Here is a 17884-nt window from a genome sequence, read left to right on the forward strand (position 1 = left end):
CTCAGTGCCCTCACTCCTGCAAGGATGCCCTCAGGACAGTGGAGCTACTGTGGTGCAGGCTGCTGGTTATTACACTGAACCCCTCTCCTGGGACAGCAAACATGAAGAAAAATGATGTGACTTATTCCACATGTAGCCACATGTAATGTGAATACATCACATAATAACGTTGACTCCTGGTTCTAAGTGTTGTCATTTTTGGTGACCAAGCAGAGCTGCCCAGTTAGTTCTGCTTTGAAATTCAGAAAAGAAATAACAAATGACCCCATTGCAGCACCACAGGAGACTCTGAAACTCCTGTAAAATTTTTTTGGGGGCGCCTGGTTATTAACAGCACTGTCTAAACATGACCACAACGAGTAGCGTCCTCATGGGCTCCAAACCATAAATGGCCACACCCAGCGGGATCTGTGCAGCCCTGTCCCATGACACCGAGCTGGACTCACACTTCTGAGCCTCCTCGTGCTCACGCTTTGCCAGCTCCTCCTGGCTGCCCAGGCTGCGCTCCCTCATCTCCCTCAGCATGCTTTCCACCTCGGCCATCTTCTGACGGAACTCCTCGGTGGAGGTGGTGCTGGTGTTTGCTGCCCCAAATCTGGTCATCTGCCTCACCAGGTCTGCAGAGAAATCCAGATTCCCCATTAGCATCGGTCAAGTTAGGCCCTTCATAATTCCCTGAGATCTTTCCCCTCTTACACCACCCTCATAAAGAGCCAGCTTTCAAGCAGTACTCAGAAACCACAGTTATTTGAGATCACCCGAGACATTGCCCCACATTTCTGCCTCCTTGGCCAGGAGAAGGTAGAAACTACCACTACCAGTAACATGTGCTACATCCAAAGCACTGTTCTGTGGCTTTACCTCCTCTACATCCAAAGCACTGTTCCGTGGCTCTACCTTCTCTCCCAGATCCAGCCACTCTGTTTTGCTAAATCTCTCCTAAAGTTGTAGTGCAAATTGCCCCCATTTTATGCATTTGAATAACATTTGTGCAAGTTTAATGTGTTTTTTCCAAAGACTGTGCTTAGCCAAGCAGCTGAGATCCACAAAAACCTGGTCAGAGTAAAAGCGGGAATTATGCAGGGATCTTAATTTCATTTTTATTTCCCCTTCTTCTCTCCAAGGCTTTTCCTAAGTGATGAAGCACTTAGTGGTGGTTGAAACTAACAGCATGGCATACCACAGGAAAAAAACCCAAAGTGAAGACCCTTCTTCACAGACCTGCAATGCCCCTCTGGATGCTTTGGATGTGCAGCAGGAGCTGTTCCCCCCTCTGGTGGGTCTCCTTCGTGTTCTGATCAACACGGATCGCTTCTCTGTGAGTCATGGTCATCTACAACAAAAACATGGGCTTAGCTGAAGAATGAGATGATGTTTTATGTGATCTGTCAGGAAAATCATGTGATTAGCAGGAAAGCTGCTCCCAAAAGGCACACAAGGCTTGGGAATGTGCAGCTCTTGATGTTCATGAACCAGAACAACCTGCCCTGTGCTGCTCTCCTGCCATGCATTTAGTGGTGGTCTCATTTAGCACCTTCAGAGAAGCACAAGCAGTAAATGCAGCTCCAGTGCAAAGACTCTGGATGCTGAAACAATCCCAAGATCACAGAGGACAGCACTGTTCTGTGCTGTTAGCACAGGAAAAGCCCCAGAGCCTGGATCCAGGCCCAGCTGGGTCCTGACCAGGATGTCAGGGCTGCAGCCTGGCTGTTTGGAGCACAGAGGTACATACACACAGGGGCAGTCTGTCTGTGCAGCTGTCTGGGGAAGTATGTCATCAAGTAGAGATTTTCCCCTCTCTCTTAGATTACAGGTAGGTAGCTTACAAATCAAATCAAATTAAAGCAAATCTTGCTTGGTTTTTAGACTGTATATAGACTGCATCCATGATGAATCCAGATGTTTTATGTTCCTTCCTTGTATGCTCCTTCTATAAATGACATTTGATTGAATTTAGTTTTACTGCTTAAAGTTAGAGCCACCTCAAAACAAAGTAGTAAATCAAGAAACAACCACCAATATCACACCATGTTTAACAGCTCCCCAAGGGAGGAACGCAGGTAACCCAGCTTGAGCACCTAAGCTGGAGAATGTGATACTAAAGTTTAGTGCTGTCTGGGCAGGAGATCCAACCAGCCTGAACTGGTCTTCTCGCAGCCTTCATTTTGGTAAAAGGAGGGACTTGTGTTCTGGCAAAGGAATACCCTACTTTGTGCTGCAGTGCATTCAGGTCCTGTGTGAGGTCCATGTTCTCATCCTCCAGCTCGTCAGCCCTTTGCCTGATCCTGCTCATGGCTCTGTGGGACTCCCGGAGCTGGTTCTGGAAAAAAAAAAAAAAAAGACAAAATCAGGCCAACAGGTCAGGGAACATGAGCACAAAGTGATGTTGAACCTTCTACATACAGCAATGCCCACTATCGTGCTGTTGAGGCCGTGGAGGCGAGCCCAGGCGATGGAGCTGGCGTTGAGGTTGACCAGCTGGCCGCGGATGGAGGGGAAGGACATCTCGATGCTCTGCAGGTCCTCCAGCAGGAGCAGGACACAGCTGTCACACACTGCCAGGGAAACAGAGCAGTCAGCACAGGCCCTTTCCCAGGTTTCCCTCACCTCCTTCCCCAGGACTGCAGGATACAGACCTTCACACCTCACGCCGTCGGGGCTGTTGGCCACAGGGATCTCGTACTCGTGCATGCAGACGTCGCACTGCTTCCCCGTCAGCCCGTTGGAGCACGTGCACTCCCCAGTGCGTGGGTCGCAGGAGCCCCCTCTGCACTCACACTCTGCAGAGTTGAATAACAGGTAAAGGTAAAGGCATCATTTTGTGTTTATTCCAGCTGTGTTTATCCACACGCCGCTGCCGAGGGTTTCCCCGCACAACCCAGGCCCTCCGACAGCAGCCAGTTGTTTTCCACCTTCAACAACCGGACAAGCACACGTGCCACCAAAGCCCCGTCCCACTCCCCCATGCTGGGACCCCACACTCACTTGTGCAGCCGCTCTGGCTGAAGCCCCAGTATCCTGGGGCACACTGCTGGCAGCGGGAGCCGCTGACGCCGGGCAGGCAGCTGCACTGCCCACTCTGCTCGTGGCAGCTGCTCCCCACAGCACCCACGTCGCAGTCACACCTCTGGCAGCCTGAGCATCCCTCGAAGCCGTAGTATCCCTCCTAGGGAAAAGCAGGACAGAGGGTGCTCTGTTCAGCAAGAGGGCATGAGTGCCTCCCTCCCAGGGCCAGTGATGTGGGACCTCAGCCTTGCTTTCTCAGTGTGTTTTGACCACCACAAAACTCATAGCAACATGGTTAAAGATGTGGAGCTGCAGTAAGAACCCAGACACACCACAACACTGCCCTGCAAACCCGCCCTTGCCCCACAATTCTCATGCTGGATGCATGCAGGAAAATGGGGTTTACTGCAGTTTCCCAAAGGATACCACATTCCTGCCCTTGCTCCAGTGGAACACTGCCTCCACCACTTGCTGACAGATCTTTAATAGACTTTCGCCTATGGGCAGCTCATGCAAATCCAAACTTCACCAGATGGCTGTGAGCCTGGGGATGATACACTGGGGCTGCCCCTCATCCCTGTCCCCAGGACAGGCACCATGCCAGTGCACAGGTGACCCTCACCTCACAGCGGTCGCAGTGCAGGCCTGTCACTCCAGTCTTGCAGAAGCACTGGCCAGTTCGTGGGTGGCAGGAGTCAGTCCCACAAGGTGAACAGTTGCACTCTGTCAGGGAAAAATATACCCAGTATTACACTAAAGACCCTGTCAGCCTCTCACAAAACTTATTCCCAACAAGGAATCCTATTTCCCCCTTATTTATCACAGTCAGAGCAAGACAGAGCCTCTCTCCTCTTGGATTTGTTCCTCACAAATTATTCCCATGACACCTGCCAGGGCAGCCCACTTTTGTGAGCTGCACTAGGGCTGCTGCTCCTCTGAGGGAGAGAAGCAGTGCTGGGAATGGGCTGTGCAAGCCCATGCTCCAGAGGGAGTATCAGCATCACTGCTGCAGTAGCTGCTCCACGGCAAGACCCTTCCAGCCTGGGTGCAGTTTTGCATTTGGGGTGGATTGGGAGTCATGATGCTGAGGGTAGATTTTTTTTCCCATGGAATTACAGAATCAATTAGGTTGGAAAAGATCTCTGAAATCATCAAGTCCAACCTACAACCTAACATCACCATGTCAACCTCCTTATTATTGTCTAGGATGCTGCAACGCGCGCACCCAAGAACGTGACTCACTGGGACAACGCACACCCTGGCTAAGGCGCTAAGCACATCCACAGTCAGTCTGCCCAAGCTCCCCTTCCCCCTGTGCTTGCTGCCTGCCCCACAAGGCAGCAAGAACTCACGTGTGCAGTTCTTGGCTACCACGGCGTCCCCGTAGTAGCCGGGGGCGCAGACCTCGCAGTGCGCGCCGGCCGTGTGGTGCATGCACCCCGAGCAGGCGCCCGTCAGGGAGTCACAGCTGCTGAACAGCATGTTGGGATCCGTGTTCCCACTGCAGTCGCAGGGCTGGCACGAGCTGCCGATCACCAAGGGATTGCCATAGTATCCTGGGGCACACCTGGAGAAACACAGCAAGTTAAAACTGAGCGAGGGCATCAGGGGATCCCGAAGCTCATCTTGCGTAGTGCTGGAGTTGCACAGTTGTAACAGTGTGAGCATCCAACACCTGTAACTGCTGCAGCCCTTGGGGATCTCAGAGCACTTTGTGTTTTGCCTCACGGTACCTTTATCACAGACTGCAAGTCAAGGCAAAGCACAGCTAAGTTATACACCCACAGTAACACTATTTCAGCAGTGAACACAGCAATAGGGCATTTTCAGGCTGGAAAGGACTGAAGGAAATGATGCCAGAACAAAGCACATGGGGGCAGAGCCAACCATTTCCACTGCAGTCCTTAGTAGAACAACTTCTCCTCTGCCACAGCAGTGGCTGCACAGGATTAGTGTGTCTGAGGCTCCACAAACACGGGTGCCACCACCCTTACCGCTCACAGCTGGGTCCAGTGTAGCCAGGCTTGCAGAGGCACTGCATGTTGGAGCCCTTGTTGACACAGCCAACAGCAAAACTGAAACGATAAGGGGTACACAGGGAGGTTGCAGTTACACCTGACATGGTGCCAGGGGAGCTGATCTCTCATTGTGGGCCGTTTGGACCCCAGGTAAGAGGCCATGGACATGGTTTGGAGCCAAGGACACTGGCTGGCATTGGGAGACCTGCCACTGCCAAGCCAGTGCCCCACTGGAGCACAGCGTGGTTCCCAGTGGTTAAACAGTGAGGTCAGGCAGGGAATCCCATCCAAGGGTGCTTACTTGTTGGAGGCAACTGAAAGAGGGCACGGACACCCAACACACTGCAGGGGCTCTTGGGCAGAGGGGTTGCCCATGTAGCCATTCTTGCATCGCTCACAGTGGTCTCCTTCTGTGTTGTGCTGGCAGTTCTGCAAGGAAAAGGCAAGCTTCAGGCTCAGCACTGACAGCAAGAAGCGGTGGACTGCACTAAGAATACCCCACTAGGATGCCTCTTTCCCAGAACTGCCTTGCACCCTACACTGACCCTGAGCAGGACCATCCCTTAAATGGCACATGCAGCTAATGCTCCGATTCAGGCACCCTCCTGCCAGTTCAGTTAGTATGTGAAGACCTCATAACTCCAAAATATCCTGCTGCTTCACTGTTTACTTACAAGGCATATCCCAGAGCCTGGCAGGCACTGATCTGAGTGGCCATTGCAGTGGCAGGGGATGCATTTTCCCAGAAAGAGCCCCTTGGTGTCCCTGTAGTAACCTGGAGCACATTCCTGAGGAGACAGAAAAAGTCAGAGATCTGAAAAACAACTTGATACTTTCGGGAAAAGCAAAGAAACTGATTTAATTTCCATGACAAAATTCCCACAGGGTTGTACTGATGGAGAAGACATTAAAAGCAACGATGAAGATTTTTCAGTGTAGCTCCTTCCTGCTCCTCATCACCAGGAGATAATTGGCCAGACAGAAGGACCTATTCCAAGGTACCACAGGCACATAATTTTGGTCTGCAACACTTGAATGATTTCTCCATCATGCTCTTCCAGGCAGATGCAGCTATTGAACATCTCCCAGGTGCACTGTAGAGGTGGGAGAAGAGCCTGGGAGATGTTCCTTCCTTTGGAACAACCCCAGCTGCAACTTCAACTAAAGCCTTCAGGAGTCAGCTCAGAAGCTGGTGCCCTGGCACCACTGCTTTGCACAAGCATCCAAACCCCACAGGTGCCACGCACACCAAGCACGAGGGGTTGCTGAGACCCAAACCGTGACTGTTTGACTCCCCTCTGACTGGAATAGCATGCCCACTTTCCCCCTTACCTGGCAGGAGTCTCCCTGGTAGTTAGCTGGGCAAAAGCACAGCTCCACGTTGCTGGCACGGATGCCTGTAGCTGTGTCTGTTGCCGTCTCCAGGACCACGCGGCGCAGGGACACGGAAGAAGAGAGCTGGGAGAAGAGTGCCCGGATCTGCAGCTGTTCCAGGTTTGCCAGCACCATCATGAGCTCCTCTCTGGACACAGGGTTGTGTGTCTCTGTGTGCCTGAAGTTACCCTGATGGGAGAAGACTTGGCATTACTGGCAGGAAGCACAGGCACCTGAACATCCAGCCCAGCCTCCACCTCCCTGCTACTGGGATCTCTCCCCTTTGCACAGGTGAAACAGCCCTGGTTCTTCACAGGCAGTTCTGCTGCCAACAGGCAGCACATAAAATGCTGAGGTCAAAGCAGTTGCCCCTCTGTCTACATGCTGGTCTTGATCTTCCAGTAGCATCTGAGCACGTGGAGCGTGCAAACTCACCTCCACCAGCTGCAGCCGGCCTTCATGCACCTCCCCTGGGGATGGGTAAGTGCCTTCTAGAAACATGATGCTCATCTGGTTTCCCTGGGAAAAGCAAGGAAGGAGTCAGTCATCACCTCATCCTGCTCCTCCAGTAGCAGGGGGCACCAGGGAATTTCTTGGGCTGCACCTTCAGGATCACGTCCGGACGGGACTCCATGGGAATGAACACGTCACCCCTCCGTGGGTTGGAGTGCAGCTCATAGCGCAGGTGCCCTCCATAGGAGGAAACCTGAGGGAGAGACAAATGTTGCTGCAAGTCCACACCACTGAGACAAGACAGAGATGTCAGTGCTCAACTGGAGCATGAGCAACACCTGCATGTCAGAGGGAATGCTGCTGGCATATGTGTTGGTGGGTCAGGGTGGTCCAGTCACCACTGGCCTCTTACCTGGTCCCCAAGGTAGGAGCTGGGTGCAACCCAGTACAGCTCCTGGTAGGCATCTGGGAGGTTCTTGAGGTCAGCAGTGATGAGCTGCTCCCTCAGGCTCAGAGTGGTTGGCACTTCGTGGCGGTCGCTGCTCAACAAGAGCCACCCGCTGTTCATGTCGACAAACTGTGGGGGAAGAGCAACTGTGGATCTTCTAGTGGAGTTACAGAAAGTATTCAGGTGAAGAGCAAGTGCCAGAGCAGTGGAAAGGGCTCACACCTCACATGCATCCTGATGAAGTCACTGGAAAGCTGAGCATCACCCCTGCCTCCCACCCAGCACAGTCCCCCCACGCCATGACAGACCCCAAAGACAAGGAAAAGAGGCTGAAAGTGGGACATGGGCACAGAGCGACAAAGATGACCCTCCTCACAGGGCAACTTCCAGAGGGGTAGGATTAATGCAGGACAGACTCGAGGGCAGCGGGGAGCCCATGGAGCACACCTGACCTGCAGGTTCTGTGGCCCCTGGCCCCTCTCACCTCAGCTCGGTGCTTTTCCGCACTACGGCAGCGATCGGTCGCACCGAAGCAGAAACACTTGGTGCAGCCCTTGGGGTTGGTGGCATCCAAAGAAAATGTCCCCAGGCGGCACTGGTCACACCTCAGGCCCTCCACATTTTCCTGGAAGACAAGCAAAGCTCAACAGGGTCAGCAGCTTCTCAAGAGGACAGGGATGGCTGTGTGAGTGATTAAAGCACAGTGACCTGATGCAGAAAGACAATAAAGCAGTCCCTGAACAGGTCTGCTTCCAAAGCACCCATTAAACAGAAAATTCCCTGAGAGAAAGCACCCTTTAAGGAGGTTGGAGCAGGTAGCTCAGCAGCAGCCTGATTTACTCTGCTGCCATGCAGGAGCAGAAGAAGTCAACAGGGCTGACAGCTTTGCCTGCAATGGGCTCTGACACTGGGATGGAGTCAGACTGGCTGTCTCCTCAGTGAGAGCACAAGGAGTGAGCCTTCATGGCCAGGAAAAATGGAGAGATAAGAGTTTTTCAGGGTGCTCTCAACCCACCACCCCATGGGGCAGGCTGGCTGTACCTCAGGCACACAGACACTTTCCTCCTCCATCCCTGCTCCCTCTAGCACACCAGCCACCCACAGCCCTCCCAAATGCTAGCCAGAGCAGGAGAGTGGAGCAGAGGAGAAAGGCACCACGTGTAGGCATCGAGGGACTAACCTTGCAGTGACACTGCCCTGTGACCGGGTCACACGTGCTCGCCTCGGTGCCAGCCTGGTGGCAGTCACAGCGCCGGCACTCGGGGTAGTGGTAGTAGCCAGGGGCACAGAGGTCACACTGTCGCCCGATGATGTTGGGCTTGCACCTGGGTGGACACAAGAGCCGCAGTGTTAGAACCTCTGTTGTGCTATGTGAGGAGTTTTCAGAGTTTCCCCCACTCTGCACGTTTCCTCCCTGCAGCCTGCCGATGTGTCCCATCACTCCAGCGGGGACCAGGGGTGCTGCCAGATGTCCCCAGTGCCGGGACAAGGTTCCCTCACCTGCACTGCCCGCTGTCCACGTCGCAGCCTGGCTCTGTCAGCTCCTGCACGCCGGGCCGGGAGCAGTTGCAGTCCTCGCAGCCGATGAGGGGGTGGCAGCCAAAGGTTTGGGGCTCACAGACAACACACTCTGGCTTCAGAGTGTGAGGAGGGCAGATGCACTGCCCTGTCACTTCATCGCAGAGACGCGTCCCGCAGTCGCAGGCTGGAAGGGGCAGAAAAGGGCTGGGTTTGGTGGAGCAGGACCCAGAAACCCAAGGAGAGTGTGGGGAATGGATGCAGAGCTCAACTGCTCTGAGGGTAGCTGGGCTGTCTGTACGAGGTGGAGCCATTACAGGGCTGGAGAACACAGCTATTTCCCAAAACAGCCTTCAGCTCTGTAAGAGGCAAACCAGCAAGAGCTGGGAAAGCAGAGCGGGAGATGGGACAACTCACGTCTGCAGTTGGGGAAGCCCCAGTATCCAGTGGCACAGCGGGAGCACTCCCGGCCGATGACGTTGGACTTGCAGGGACACTGCCCACCGAAGGGCTCGCACTGGCTGCTCCGAGCCCCGGCCTCGTGGCACCGGCACGGCTGGGCCCCGTTGTTGTAGAACAGGGACAGGGAAATGGCAGAGTCACGGCAGAACCTCGACGACGTGCTGGGGCTGTGGGGGAAGGCAGGAGTCACCAGGCTGCACATCTCCCCAGAGCCTCCCCACCACCCCAGAATCCAGCAGGATCTCCTGCAGCAGCAGGTACTGAGTTAGAGGATGGGAGAGCCCTGTGACACGGAGATCCCCTAAATACCCACATTTGGACAATAAATAAGGAAAGCCTTAACCAGCCCCCTCCCCTGGCAGGCCCCACATGAAGGGAATGTGGTTTTGCTCCCTGAGGAGGATGCAGGCTGCAGACAGCAGAGAGGACACCCAAAGCCAAGGGTCTCACTTGATGTAGAAGCTGTTGATGCCACAGCTGCTGATAAAATCATAGGACTTGTCCAGGGGTTCCTCCTGCAGGTACTGAGAGCTGTAACTGTCCTCAGGCACCACAAGGATGTAATCCTGCAAAGCAAGGGCAAGCTGGGTGAGCCAGGCTCTCAGCTGAGACAGGCAGACACCACCCAAAATGACTCCAAAGTCCAAATGTACCCTCAACCTCTCATCCCTTGCTGGGACACAAAGCACCCAAGCACTGCAAAGACCAGGGGTCACCCCTCTATTGGGGTCTGTCCATCATGATCCATCTAATCTAATGCTCCATGTGAGGAGTGCCCTGAACTCACTGGAGTAAAAACAGGCAGAACACCTCAAAGGGCAGCACTAGCTGTGCCTCAGCAGAGAGGGAGTCGCTGGCATCACTGTCATCTTAAATCTCTAGACATGAAGGCACCTGGGTTCCAACTCTATCTTTTAGCCATTTATCCAAATTTTGGTCATTCTCATCCTGTTGTCTGAGGATAACAAGGGCTACCTGTTCCCATGATGAGACCTGTCTGGATAAACAATACTATGCAGGTCTAAAATATTGCTAGGGCAAGAGTAAGGCCTTACAAGCCACTAACCACTAAGGCTAGAAATTGCAGCTTTCTAGGGCAGTTCAGAGAATGAGTGACAGTGGGAAACATTCCTGCGGTCACGCAGTGACAAAAATCCAAGGAAAACCTCCAGCCCTGCTGAAGCCTGGTCCAGCATGCCCTGGGAGCTCCCTGGAGAGAGGCTCACCAGCCACAGTTGCTTGCCCTCTGGCACTCGAACAACCACAGTCAGATCATTATCGGTGACATCCAGGACAATCTGGTCCTCAGAAACTACCAGGCTCCGGCACCCGTAGCCATGTGGGCAGAAATTCGCATTGGTCTGACCTGGAAAGACAACAAATGTATTGGTCCCACATTTCCCTTGGAGCCCCTGTCACACCTCCCAGTTTGGAAGGGATGAGCAAGTCTTGCTTCATCTTTACGATCCCCAAAGAACCCGAAATTATTCTCTGGCATGAAAAGCTTTCAGCAGCTCTCCCGGGTCCTCGCTCTTCTCACCTTGCCAGATGCGCCCCCCGTTGATCAGCACTTCCACAGGGAAGGTGGGATGGTTGGGCTGGTAGTAGTGCAGGATGAAAGCATAGCGTCCCAGGGTCTGGATCCTGCTGTTGAACACCACTGCAGCCTGGCCCAAAACGGAAGAACAGAGACAAAAATCCACATCTGATGCCTGTACTCACAGCTGGGGTATTTTTTAATTATTGCACAAATTCGTGCTCTTATTGCACAACTGTCAAGTCTTGAGAATTTGGTGAATCAAACCCCTTATGTCTCCACACTCCCCCCTCTACTAATGCCACCTGCAAAGCTTTTCCTGGGATCCCAGAGAACCAAGCAGGGCTGGATGGAGCTAACTCAGGTGAGTCCATGGGAATTACAGGTTCAGGGACAAGTTTAAAGTCCATATTCAATTCTGAAAATGCTCATTGATAAGCTACTCAGTAGATAAGGAAAACTTCTCCCTGTCCCACTGGTCCACTGTCACAGCACCAGCAAATCAGCCCAACCCACACTCACTACCTGTGGGGACTGCAGGAGGATGAGCTCTGCAGTGGGGTCCATCGCTGTGGGAGGACGAGGAGCAGGCTCCACTGGGACCCCAGATGGAACCACATGGACAGCCTGAGCCAGGGGGACGTCAGGGGCAATGGGCAGAGCCTGGGCCCCCTCCAAAATGATTGACTGAGAGAGCTTCAGGAACCTTGAGGGGACACAGGAGCTGCTGCAAAATAAGGAGAAAACAAGATTTAAAGATCTATGACACAGAAAGAGGTTCTGTGGTCCTGGCAGAAGCACACCCTGTAACTCCTGGTGGATTACAAAGCATGCCTGCAGAGGGAGAGCTTGTTACCAGGACCTCTGGGACATGGGCTCAGCAGGATCTGGCACAGGCTAATTCCTCTGCAAACATTTATTCAAAGCAGTGTCAAAAATCTGGATACAGCGAGTGTCTTGCTGTATGAGAGTAAGCAGAGGAATGCCTATTTGGGATAACACCTGAGTGTCTGCCCCAGGAGGCAGTGTGGTGCTCATATAAAGGGCCAGCAGCCTGACTCCCAGTCCATATTCCATTGCTGCCTGCTCAGTGGACACAGGCAAGGAGCTTCACCTCAGCCAGAGACTTCTTTCTGTTGTGTCAAGAACTTAAATGGCTCCAAATCCGAGGGAAGCAAGAGAAGCAATAGTTTTCTGAACAGTCACATTCGTGCTAAAACCATGAGGGACCTGAGACTCGTACCTGTTGGAGGAGAATGTGCCATGGACGCTGATGCAATGCACCTTCGGCTCGATGAACTCCATGGTGAACTGTGCAGCAGGGATGAGGTACACCTTGTGCTGCCACACGTGAGAGAGAGAGAGACACCTGGTTATGTGACAGCCTCTGCCACTGGAGCCCACAGCAGTTCCTGTGCCCACCAGGCTGATCAACTAAGCACTCATTAGACACTTCAGCTAATGCATGGCAGGTCACACCTTTGTTCATTACCCCTTCTTCCCTGGCACAAGCCCTAAGGCATTTAGGAGCTCCACACATTTATGGGATTCTTCTATCCTTGGTTGAGCTACTGTGAATGCCTTGAATATAAAAAGAGGCACTGCACCAGAGCTGCAGAGCTCCCTCTGCAAGAGCAGCTGCTTCTCCCCATTTTCTCCTCAATTCCAGTCCTATGATCTACTTCAAAACACCCCATTGACCATGTTCTCCACCTTGGACTGGTCATGACACAGGCTAAGATCTAGTATCCAGTTCAAATAGTACTAGAAAATCGTTCTAGAGGCTGGGTACCACTCCTTGCAACCTGTTGACAGTACTGCCCTTGCTGGGAGCCTTACCAGGAAGAAGTCAGCCAGATCAGAGGTGAACCGAATGGTGGCCTCCGAGGTAAGTTCAAAAGTTGCCATACGGCTCTGGGAATCCACAGCAATCCCTCGACAAAGGAAACTGCAACAGAAACACAGATCTTGAAGCCAGCCTTGAGCAGGGTCATGACCCATTTCTTATCTTGCCAGCTATATGTCCTGAAGGGATTTACACAATGTTCCTTTTGATGTTTTTTCTGGCAAGTCATGAGAGAAGTTTCCCAAGGACACCTCAAACATTTGTTTCCTACTGTAAAGGTTGCAGTCTGAAGTCAGATAGGGTTTGACCTGTCTCCAATAAACCTGCCTGTAGGTCATTCTCTAAGTCAAGGCCCCTACCAGTGTATCCAGTTGTAAATGGATGCAACAGATTAGCTCCTGGCAGAGGCATTAGAGGACTATGCTGGCACAAGAACACAATTCCAGTGGATGGTCAGCCACTAAAATCTGTGTCCAGCTGAGGTATTACTCTGTTCATGTGATAAACCAGAAAAAGTTCCACTCAGTGGGGGAGATATCCTTGCCATGGCACAGGAGGACTGTGCCCTTTCTCCCTCTCAGAGGTGAACATACCTGTAGACACAGGGGTAGAAGGTGAATGTGCCCTGCTGCATGGCTGAGTGTGGTGAGCTCACGGCAATGCCCACTGTCTGCAGGGCATTGGTGTTGGCATACTCCACCACCAGCACGTACTTCCCAGGCTGGGCAACAGGCAGGGACAGCTGGACTTCCACCTGAAGGACAGAGTGATGACCTAAGGGAGGGTCTTCAGTCCCACTCCCCGCAGGGAGTGTGGGCAAGATGCTACAAACCTCCTCTGTACCTGAGGGGACAATGGGACAACTCTCACCAAGTCCTTGCAAGTCCTTTACATGGGAGACTGTTTTTGGGTGCCTTGAGCAGGGCATGCAAGCACACAGCTGCAAGGCTGATGGGGTAACAGTGGGGTCCATGTGGGTGTAAAATCTTTCTGGTAGCCCGCCCAGGCGCAGGTAAAGCACCATAGAGTGGGGGCAGAGGGGTGAGCGCTGCAGTGCCCGTGTGAGGGATGAAACACAAGTGCCACTCACATCACTGCCACTGCAGGTGGCCATCCGTGGGTGGGAAGGGGTGAGCTGCTCCGTGGGACACAACCTGGGGAGCCGGTTGTCCAGCCTGCACACGGCATCCACCCCTGACACAGCAGGGAAGCCGTCCACGGACAGGTACCGATACAGGAGGCAGCTGAAAACATACAGAAAAAAATTGCAAAGTACAAATGTTACAAGAAGATTGTAAGAGTCGAGAGCACCCACACAGTCTGGTCCCAGCCAGGTTTGCAAGAGGTTTTGGTCTATCAGGAGGGCCAAGGACCACCTCTGGTTAGTGGGGAGCAAGAGACTGGGTATTATGGGATTAGTGAGGGCAGTAACAATAAAAACCTTCTCCCCCTGCATTGTGCTTTATCCTGGGGACCATTACTATAGTGGAGGGGACAAGTGGTGTCCAGAGACCAACGAGTCTTCTTTCCAACAGGGACAGAGGTTCTGGGCAAGCAGATGCACTGGGATGCTCCAAGCACTACCAGTCTGTCATTGCAGCCATTTTCCAGGGCTGCTGACTGACACACAACCTGGCACTGGGAATCCAGCCCAGCAGGGAGGCAGGCTATGGTTTTACTGGGTGAGTTGGCCCTCCAGGGTCCATGAGAACACACAAACTGCCTGTGCCATGGATGAGGAGCTCTGTGGGTTGGCTTTCTGGGCCAGTGCAGGTTCCACAAGCTCTATAATCCCAGCAAAGTGCTCTACTAAGCAGTTTTACTGTATCCAGACCCTCACAGAGTACGGACTGTATATTCCTTAACCCCGGGCCAAGAGGAGCTGAGTAGATCCCCCACAGCACAAAGATGTGCAGATTCTTACTTCTGGGTGGCTTGTTCAGGGGATGGTTGGTAGGTACATGGCTCTGTGACCTTTAGCTGCAGGATTGGTGCTTCGTAGTATGAGCTGGGTAGCAAAACCAGATAGTCCTAAGAAGAGAAATAGGAGAGTTGTTATGTCTGGGACACTTTGTCCCCAGGTTGCTGCTGAAGCCCCCATGGTGGATGGAGCACAGGTCCTTACCAGCAGTACACCCTCTGCTTCAACAACCAGAGACCAGGTGCTGGGGTTGAGTACGAAGGGCTCCCCAAAGCTGTTCTGGGGGACGGTGACAAAGGCTGGCTCCGTGCTGGGAGCAAAGACAATCTGCTTGGTCTGCTCTGTACCTGGAGTGGGAGGGATGAGAGGCTGTGAAGGACTGGAATGGAAAACCTGGGGCTCCACATGGGCAGCTCTGCTCAGGGAAGCAGCTCTGTGGTGCAGTTGGGAGTCCCGGGCTCTCACTCTCTCAGCACTGCCAGAGCAGATGCACCCCACTTCCACACTGTCCTGGAACAGAGACATCCACTCTGAACCTGCTCAGTAGCTTAACGGGAGAAAAAAAATAAAATCACTGCAATCCTTAATGCCAATCCAGAGCTCTCACAGTGTGCTCTGCATCCCCAGACTGCAAAGCATGGAGTATTACATGCCAATGAGTATTTTGCCAGCTAGAAAAGGAAGGAACTCATCTGTGAAGAACTTATTGTGAGACAGACAAAATGAATTACCCAGATGCATTTTTCCTTAGGGATATTCTGACTCCAGCTCCACATGCAAGATACTTATATTCTGGTAAACTCTCAGACCCCCAAGTTGTGTTCGTGCCTTCCTTCTCGCCAGCCACAAACTCTGCACTGAGATTTAGACATTGATTTTAACTGACAGGACACAAAGGGTTTAAGGCTTGATCCTGCTGCTGTTGAACAGCTCCTCGGCTCAGCTGACAGTCCCACAACCTCTGAATTCATTAAAGGTGGATGCAACAATGATACAGTAGGTAGAAGCAGCCTGTCTGCCTGCCCAGCAGTCTCAGGAGCATTCTGGAGAGCACAGATGAGAGGGATTCACCGAGAACAGCTGCACGGTGAGCAGATGGGATGAAGGAGGAGTGGGGAATGTGACACTGACTATCCTGGTGTGGTACGTGGACATCAAGGCACAAAGCAGAGGACCAGAAGCTAAACCAAGGGCTTGTGCTACTGCTGGGATGGGTAATCCTTCCCCATGTGTGCCAGCTCTGTGACATGCCCGGCATCAGCTGAGGCTGAGCCCTCGCTTTCCCAGATGGGAAAGGAGAGGTGAGAATGCAAGGAATGAAGAGATTTCCCTGAACAGGCAATGGGGTAGATTTCCTGACAAGCTGAAGTTTCACATCCCTTTGAGATTCTATGTAGCTCAAATTGAGGTGGCTTCTGGAGGTGGGGTGGGAGAAATCAGTATTGGCTGCAATTCCTACGCTTGGAAAAAGCTTCCCTTTTTTCAAGCCACATCTTCCGACTTTACTTCTTTCCAGGCTGCTTGTCCTTGACCACATGAAGCCTATTCCACTCAGGTAGAGGGTGGCTGAGCATTTCTGGAGCCTCCCAGGGATGCTGCCCTCCCGGATCCTGTGGTTGGTGAGCCAGTCTGGCTGTTTGTCTTCAGCACTAGAAAAATCAAGTGTTGCTTCTGCACATGGCGTGAAGCACATTATAAGGCAAATGAGCTCTGCTGCTGGATAGGACAGATTAAATACTTCCTGACCTTTGGTGGGATCCTAAAGCATGACCATGGTTCGTGCTTCTCTTGTCTTTCTACTGCGCAATATGACTGGCCATAAAAATAAAAAGCAGAAAAATAGTATCTTGGCATTTCAAACTTCGCATATCACATCAAAGGCAGAACACCTTCTATGTCAATTCAAGACAGAGGAGAGAACTTCACACACTGATAAACTGGGTGTTTCCTGTTGACAGCCTTGTGCTGTGCATGTATGGCCTGGAGGAAGAGCTTCAGCAGGACGATATGGCTCTGGCACTCAAGGGGGTAAAATCAACCACCCATCAGGGCACCTGCACAGCCTCAGGTCTGTCCCCATGCAGTCTTGCTCATATTGTTTCCCAGAATATTTGTTCTCCAGGCTTCTAGGCTTGTTCATACATCTTCTTCTCCAGCAGCTCACGGCTTGATAAGATGCTGCACCAGAGTGCAATGCCTGTATAACATGCACAATTCCACTCCACTTCCAAACCCCACACCATGTGTGAAGCCTTCAGTCTAGTTTGGGAGATGTGCACAGTAAGGGCACGATTGCCACATCAGGGCATCTGCTAAATAAAACCACATCCAGCTGGCAAAGTTTGGATCCACTTCCCATCACTTGGCTCTTCCTGGTTTTGTGGAAATTCAGCTCAATTCTGCTTGGGGCATTGGGGTGATCTTGTCCCATGCTGGAAAGATTGTATAGAATTGTACAATAGTCTTATCTCCCACAAGCGTGGCTGATCTCAGTCCTCAGTATGCAGCACCAGGGCTGCTGTTGCTGTTTTATTAGATAAAGGGGGCTGCAAACTCAAATCAGCCTTTCAATTGGAAGGGCAGGACTAATGGGTAAAGCCATATGGAAGCGTCTTCTGGAAAGGATGATGCAGGAGGTTGCCTGGGATGGGGAGGAGGTGGCGATGGCGCAGGGGAGCAGAGCAGTCTGGGATCCTTACCTCTCCTTCGTGGCTGATAAGCTGTAATTTTGCCATACACAGTGGCCCCTCCTGAATTAATATACCTCAGGATGACATGGAACAGATAGAGCTCTGCCTCCTTCACGTCTACAGTGACTCTGATTTTATTCTGCAAAAAGCAAAAGAGCACATGGGGCACACGTCACTGGGGGCCAGCTCCCGACAGCCCACCCGCTCTGTGGGAGGGCCTGACCCACCTGCCTACCTATCTACCTGCCTGCCTCTCTTCCCCCTCCCTTGCCATCCCATGGCACAGCTCTGGCCGGCCACCTGGGACGGGCACACTTGGGATGGGCACACCTGGGACGGGCACACCTGGGGCAGGAGAAGGGGCAGAGGAGCAGTGTTGCAGCGTGGGATGCTCTGAGTTAGTCTAGAAGTGAAAAATGCACTTACAGTTGCCACAAACATTAAACTTTCCTTCCTCAACGACCGAGACCCTCCCTTCCACACTGGCGGGCCCCCGGCTGACGTAGCGGAAGACGAGGCGGAAGAGGTCGGGGGAGGTCACATTGAGAGTCACCACTACCTTGGGCTGGTGGGAGAGAGAAAGAGGAGAGAAGCAGAGCACACCTTCAATT

The 17884-nt window shown here is 52.6% G+C and overlaps 1 protein-coding gene across 3 annotated transcripts in view; it reads right to left on the reverse strand.

Annotated features, from left to right (window-relative positions):
- The window catches only part of LAMA5 (laminin subunit alpha 5), an 88815-nt gene that overhangs the window by 11050 nt on the left and 59881 nt on the right, over positions 1–17884 (reverse strand). The window contains exons 23-52 of one of the 3 annotated variants that reach the window (XM_027646386.1): positions 17283–17412; positions 14788–14930; positions 14587–14693; positions 13753–13906; positions 13256–13416; positions 12656–12764; positions 12060–12157; positions 11342–11543; positions 10820–10946; positions 10506–10645; positions 9730–9845; positions 9235–9446; positions 8800–9004; positions 8480–8624; positions 7784–7924; positions 7264–7428; positions 7003–7104; positions 6834–6917; positions 6357–6587; positions 5699–5812; positions 5326–5453; positions 5001–5081; positions 4359–4573; positions 3629–3729; positions 2986–3166; positions 2637–2780; positions 2404–2555; positions 2210–2320; positions 1222–1333; positions 447–617 (exon numbers count right to left, since the gene is read on the reverse strand). In XM_027646386.1, coding sequence (XP_027502187.1) covers positions 447–617; positions 1222–1333; positions 2210–2320; positions 2404–2555; positions 2637–2780; positions 2986–3166; positions 3629–3729; positions 4359–4573; positions 5001–5081; positions 5326–5453; positions 5699–5812; positions 6357–6587; positions 6834–6917; positions 7003–7104; positions 7264–7428; positions 7784–7924; positions 8480–8624; positions 8800–9004; positions 9235–9446; positions 9730–9845; positions 10506–10645; positions 10820–10946; positions 11342–11543; positions 12060–12157; positions 12656–12764; positions 13256–13416; positions 13753–13906; positions 14587–14693; positions 14788–14930; positions 17283–17412 — 4282 coding nt within the window. Of the gene's footprint in view, positions 1–446; positions 618–1221; positions 1334–2209; positions 2321–2403; positions 2556–2636; positions 2781–2985; positions 3167–3628; positions 3730–4358; positions 4574–5000; positions 5082–5325; positions 5454–5698; positions 5813–6356; positions 6588–6833; positions 6918–7002; positions 7105–7263; positions 7429–7783; positions 7925–8479; positions 8625–8799; positions 9005–9234; positions 9447–9729; positions 9846–10505; positions 10646–10819; positions 10947–11341; positions 11544–12059; positions 12158–12655; positions 12765–13255; positions 13417–13752; positions 13907–14586; positions 14694–14787; positions 14931–17282; positions 17413–17699; positions 17839–17884 lie in introns of all 3 variants that reach the window. The other 2 variants (XM_027646385.1, XM_027646383.1) reach the window with 2 other exon arrangements.

The sequence above is a fragment of the Corapipo altera genome, unplaced genomic scaffold (genome assembly GCF_003945725.1).
Source record: "Corapipo altera isolate COAL_440 unplaced genomic scaffold, ASM394572v1 64, whole genome shotgun sequence".
NCBI lineage: Eukaryota > Metazoa > Chordata > Aves > Passeriformes > Pipridae > Corapipo > Corapipo altera.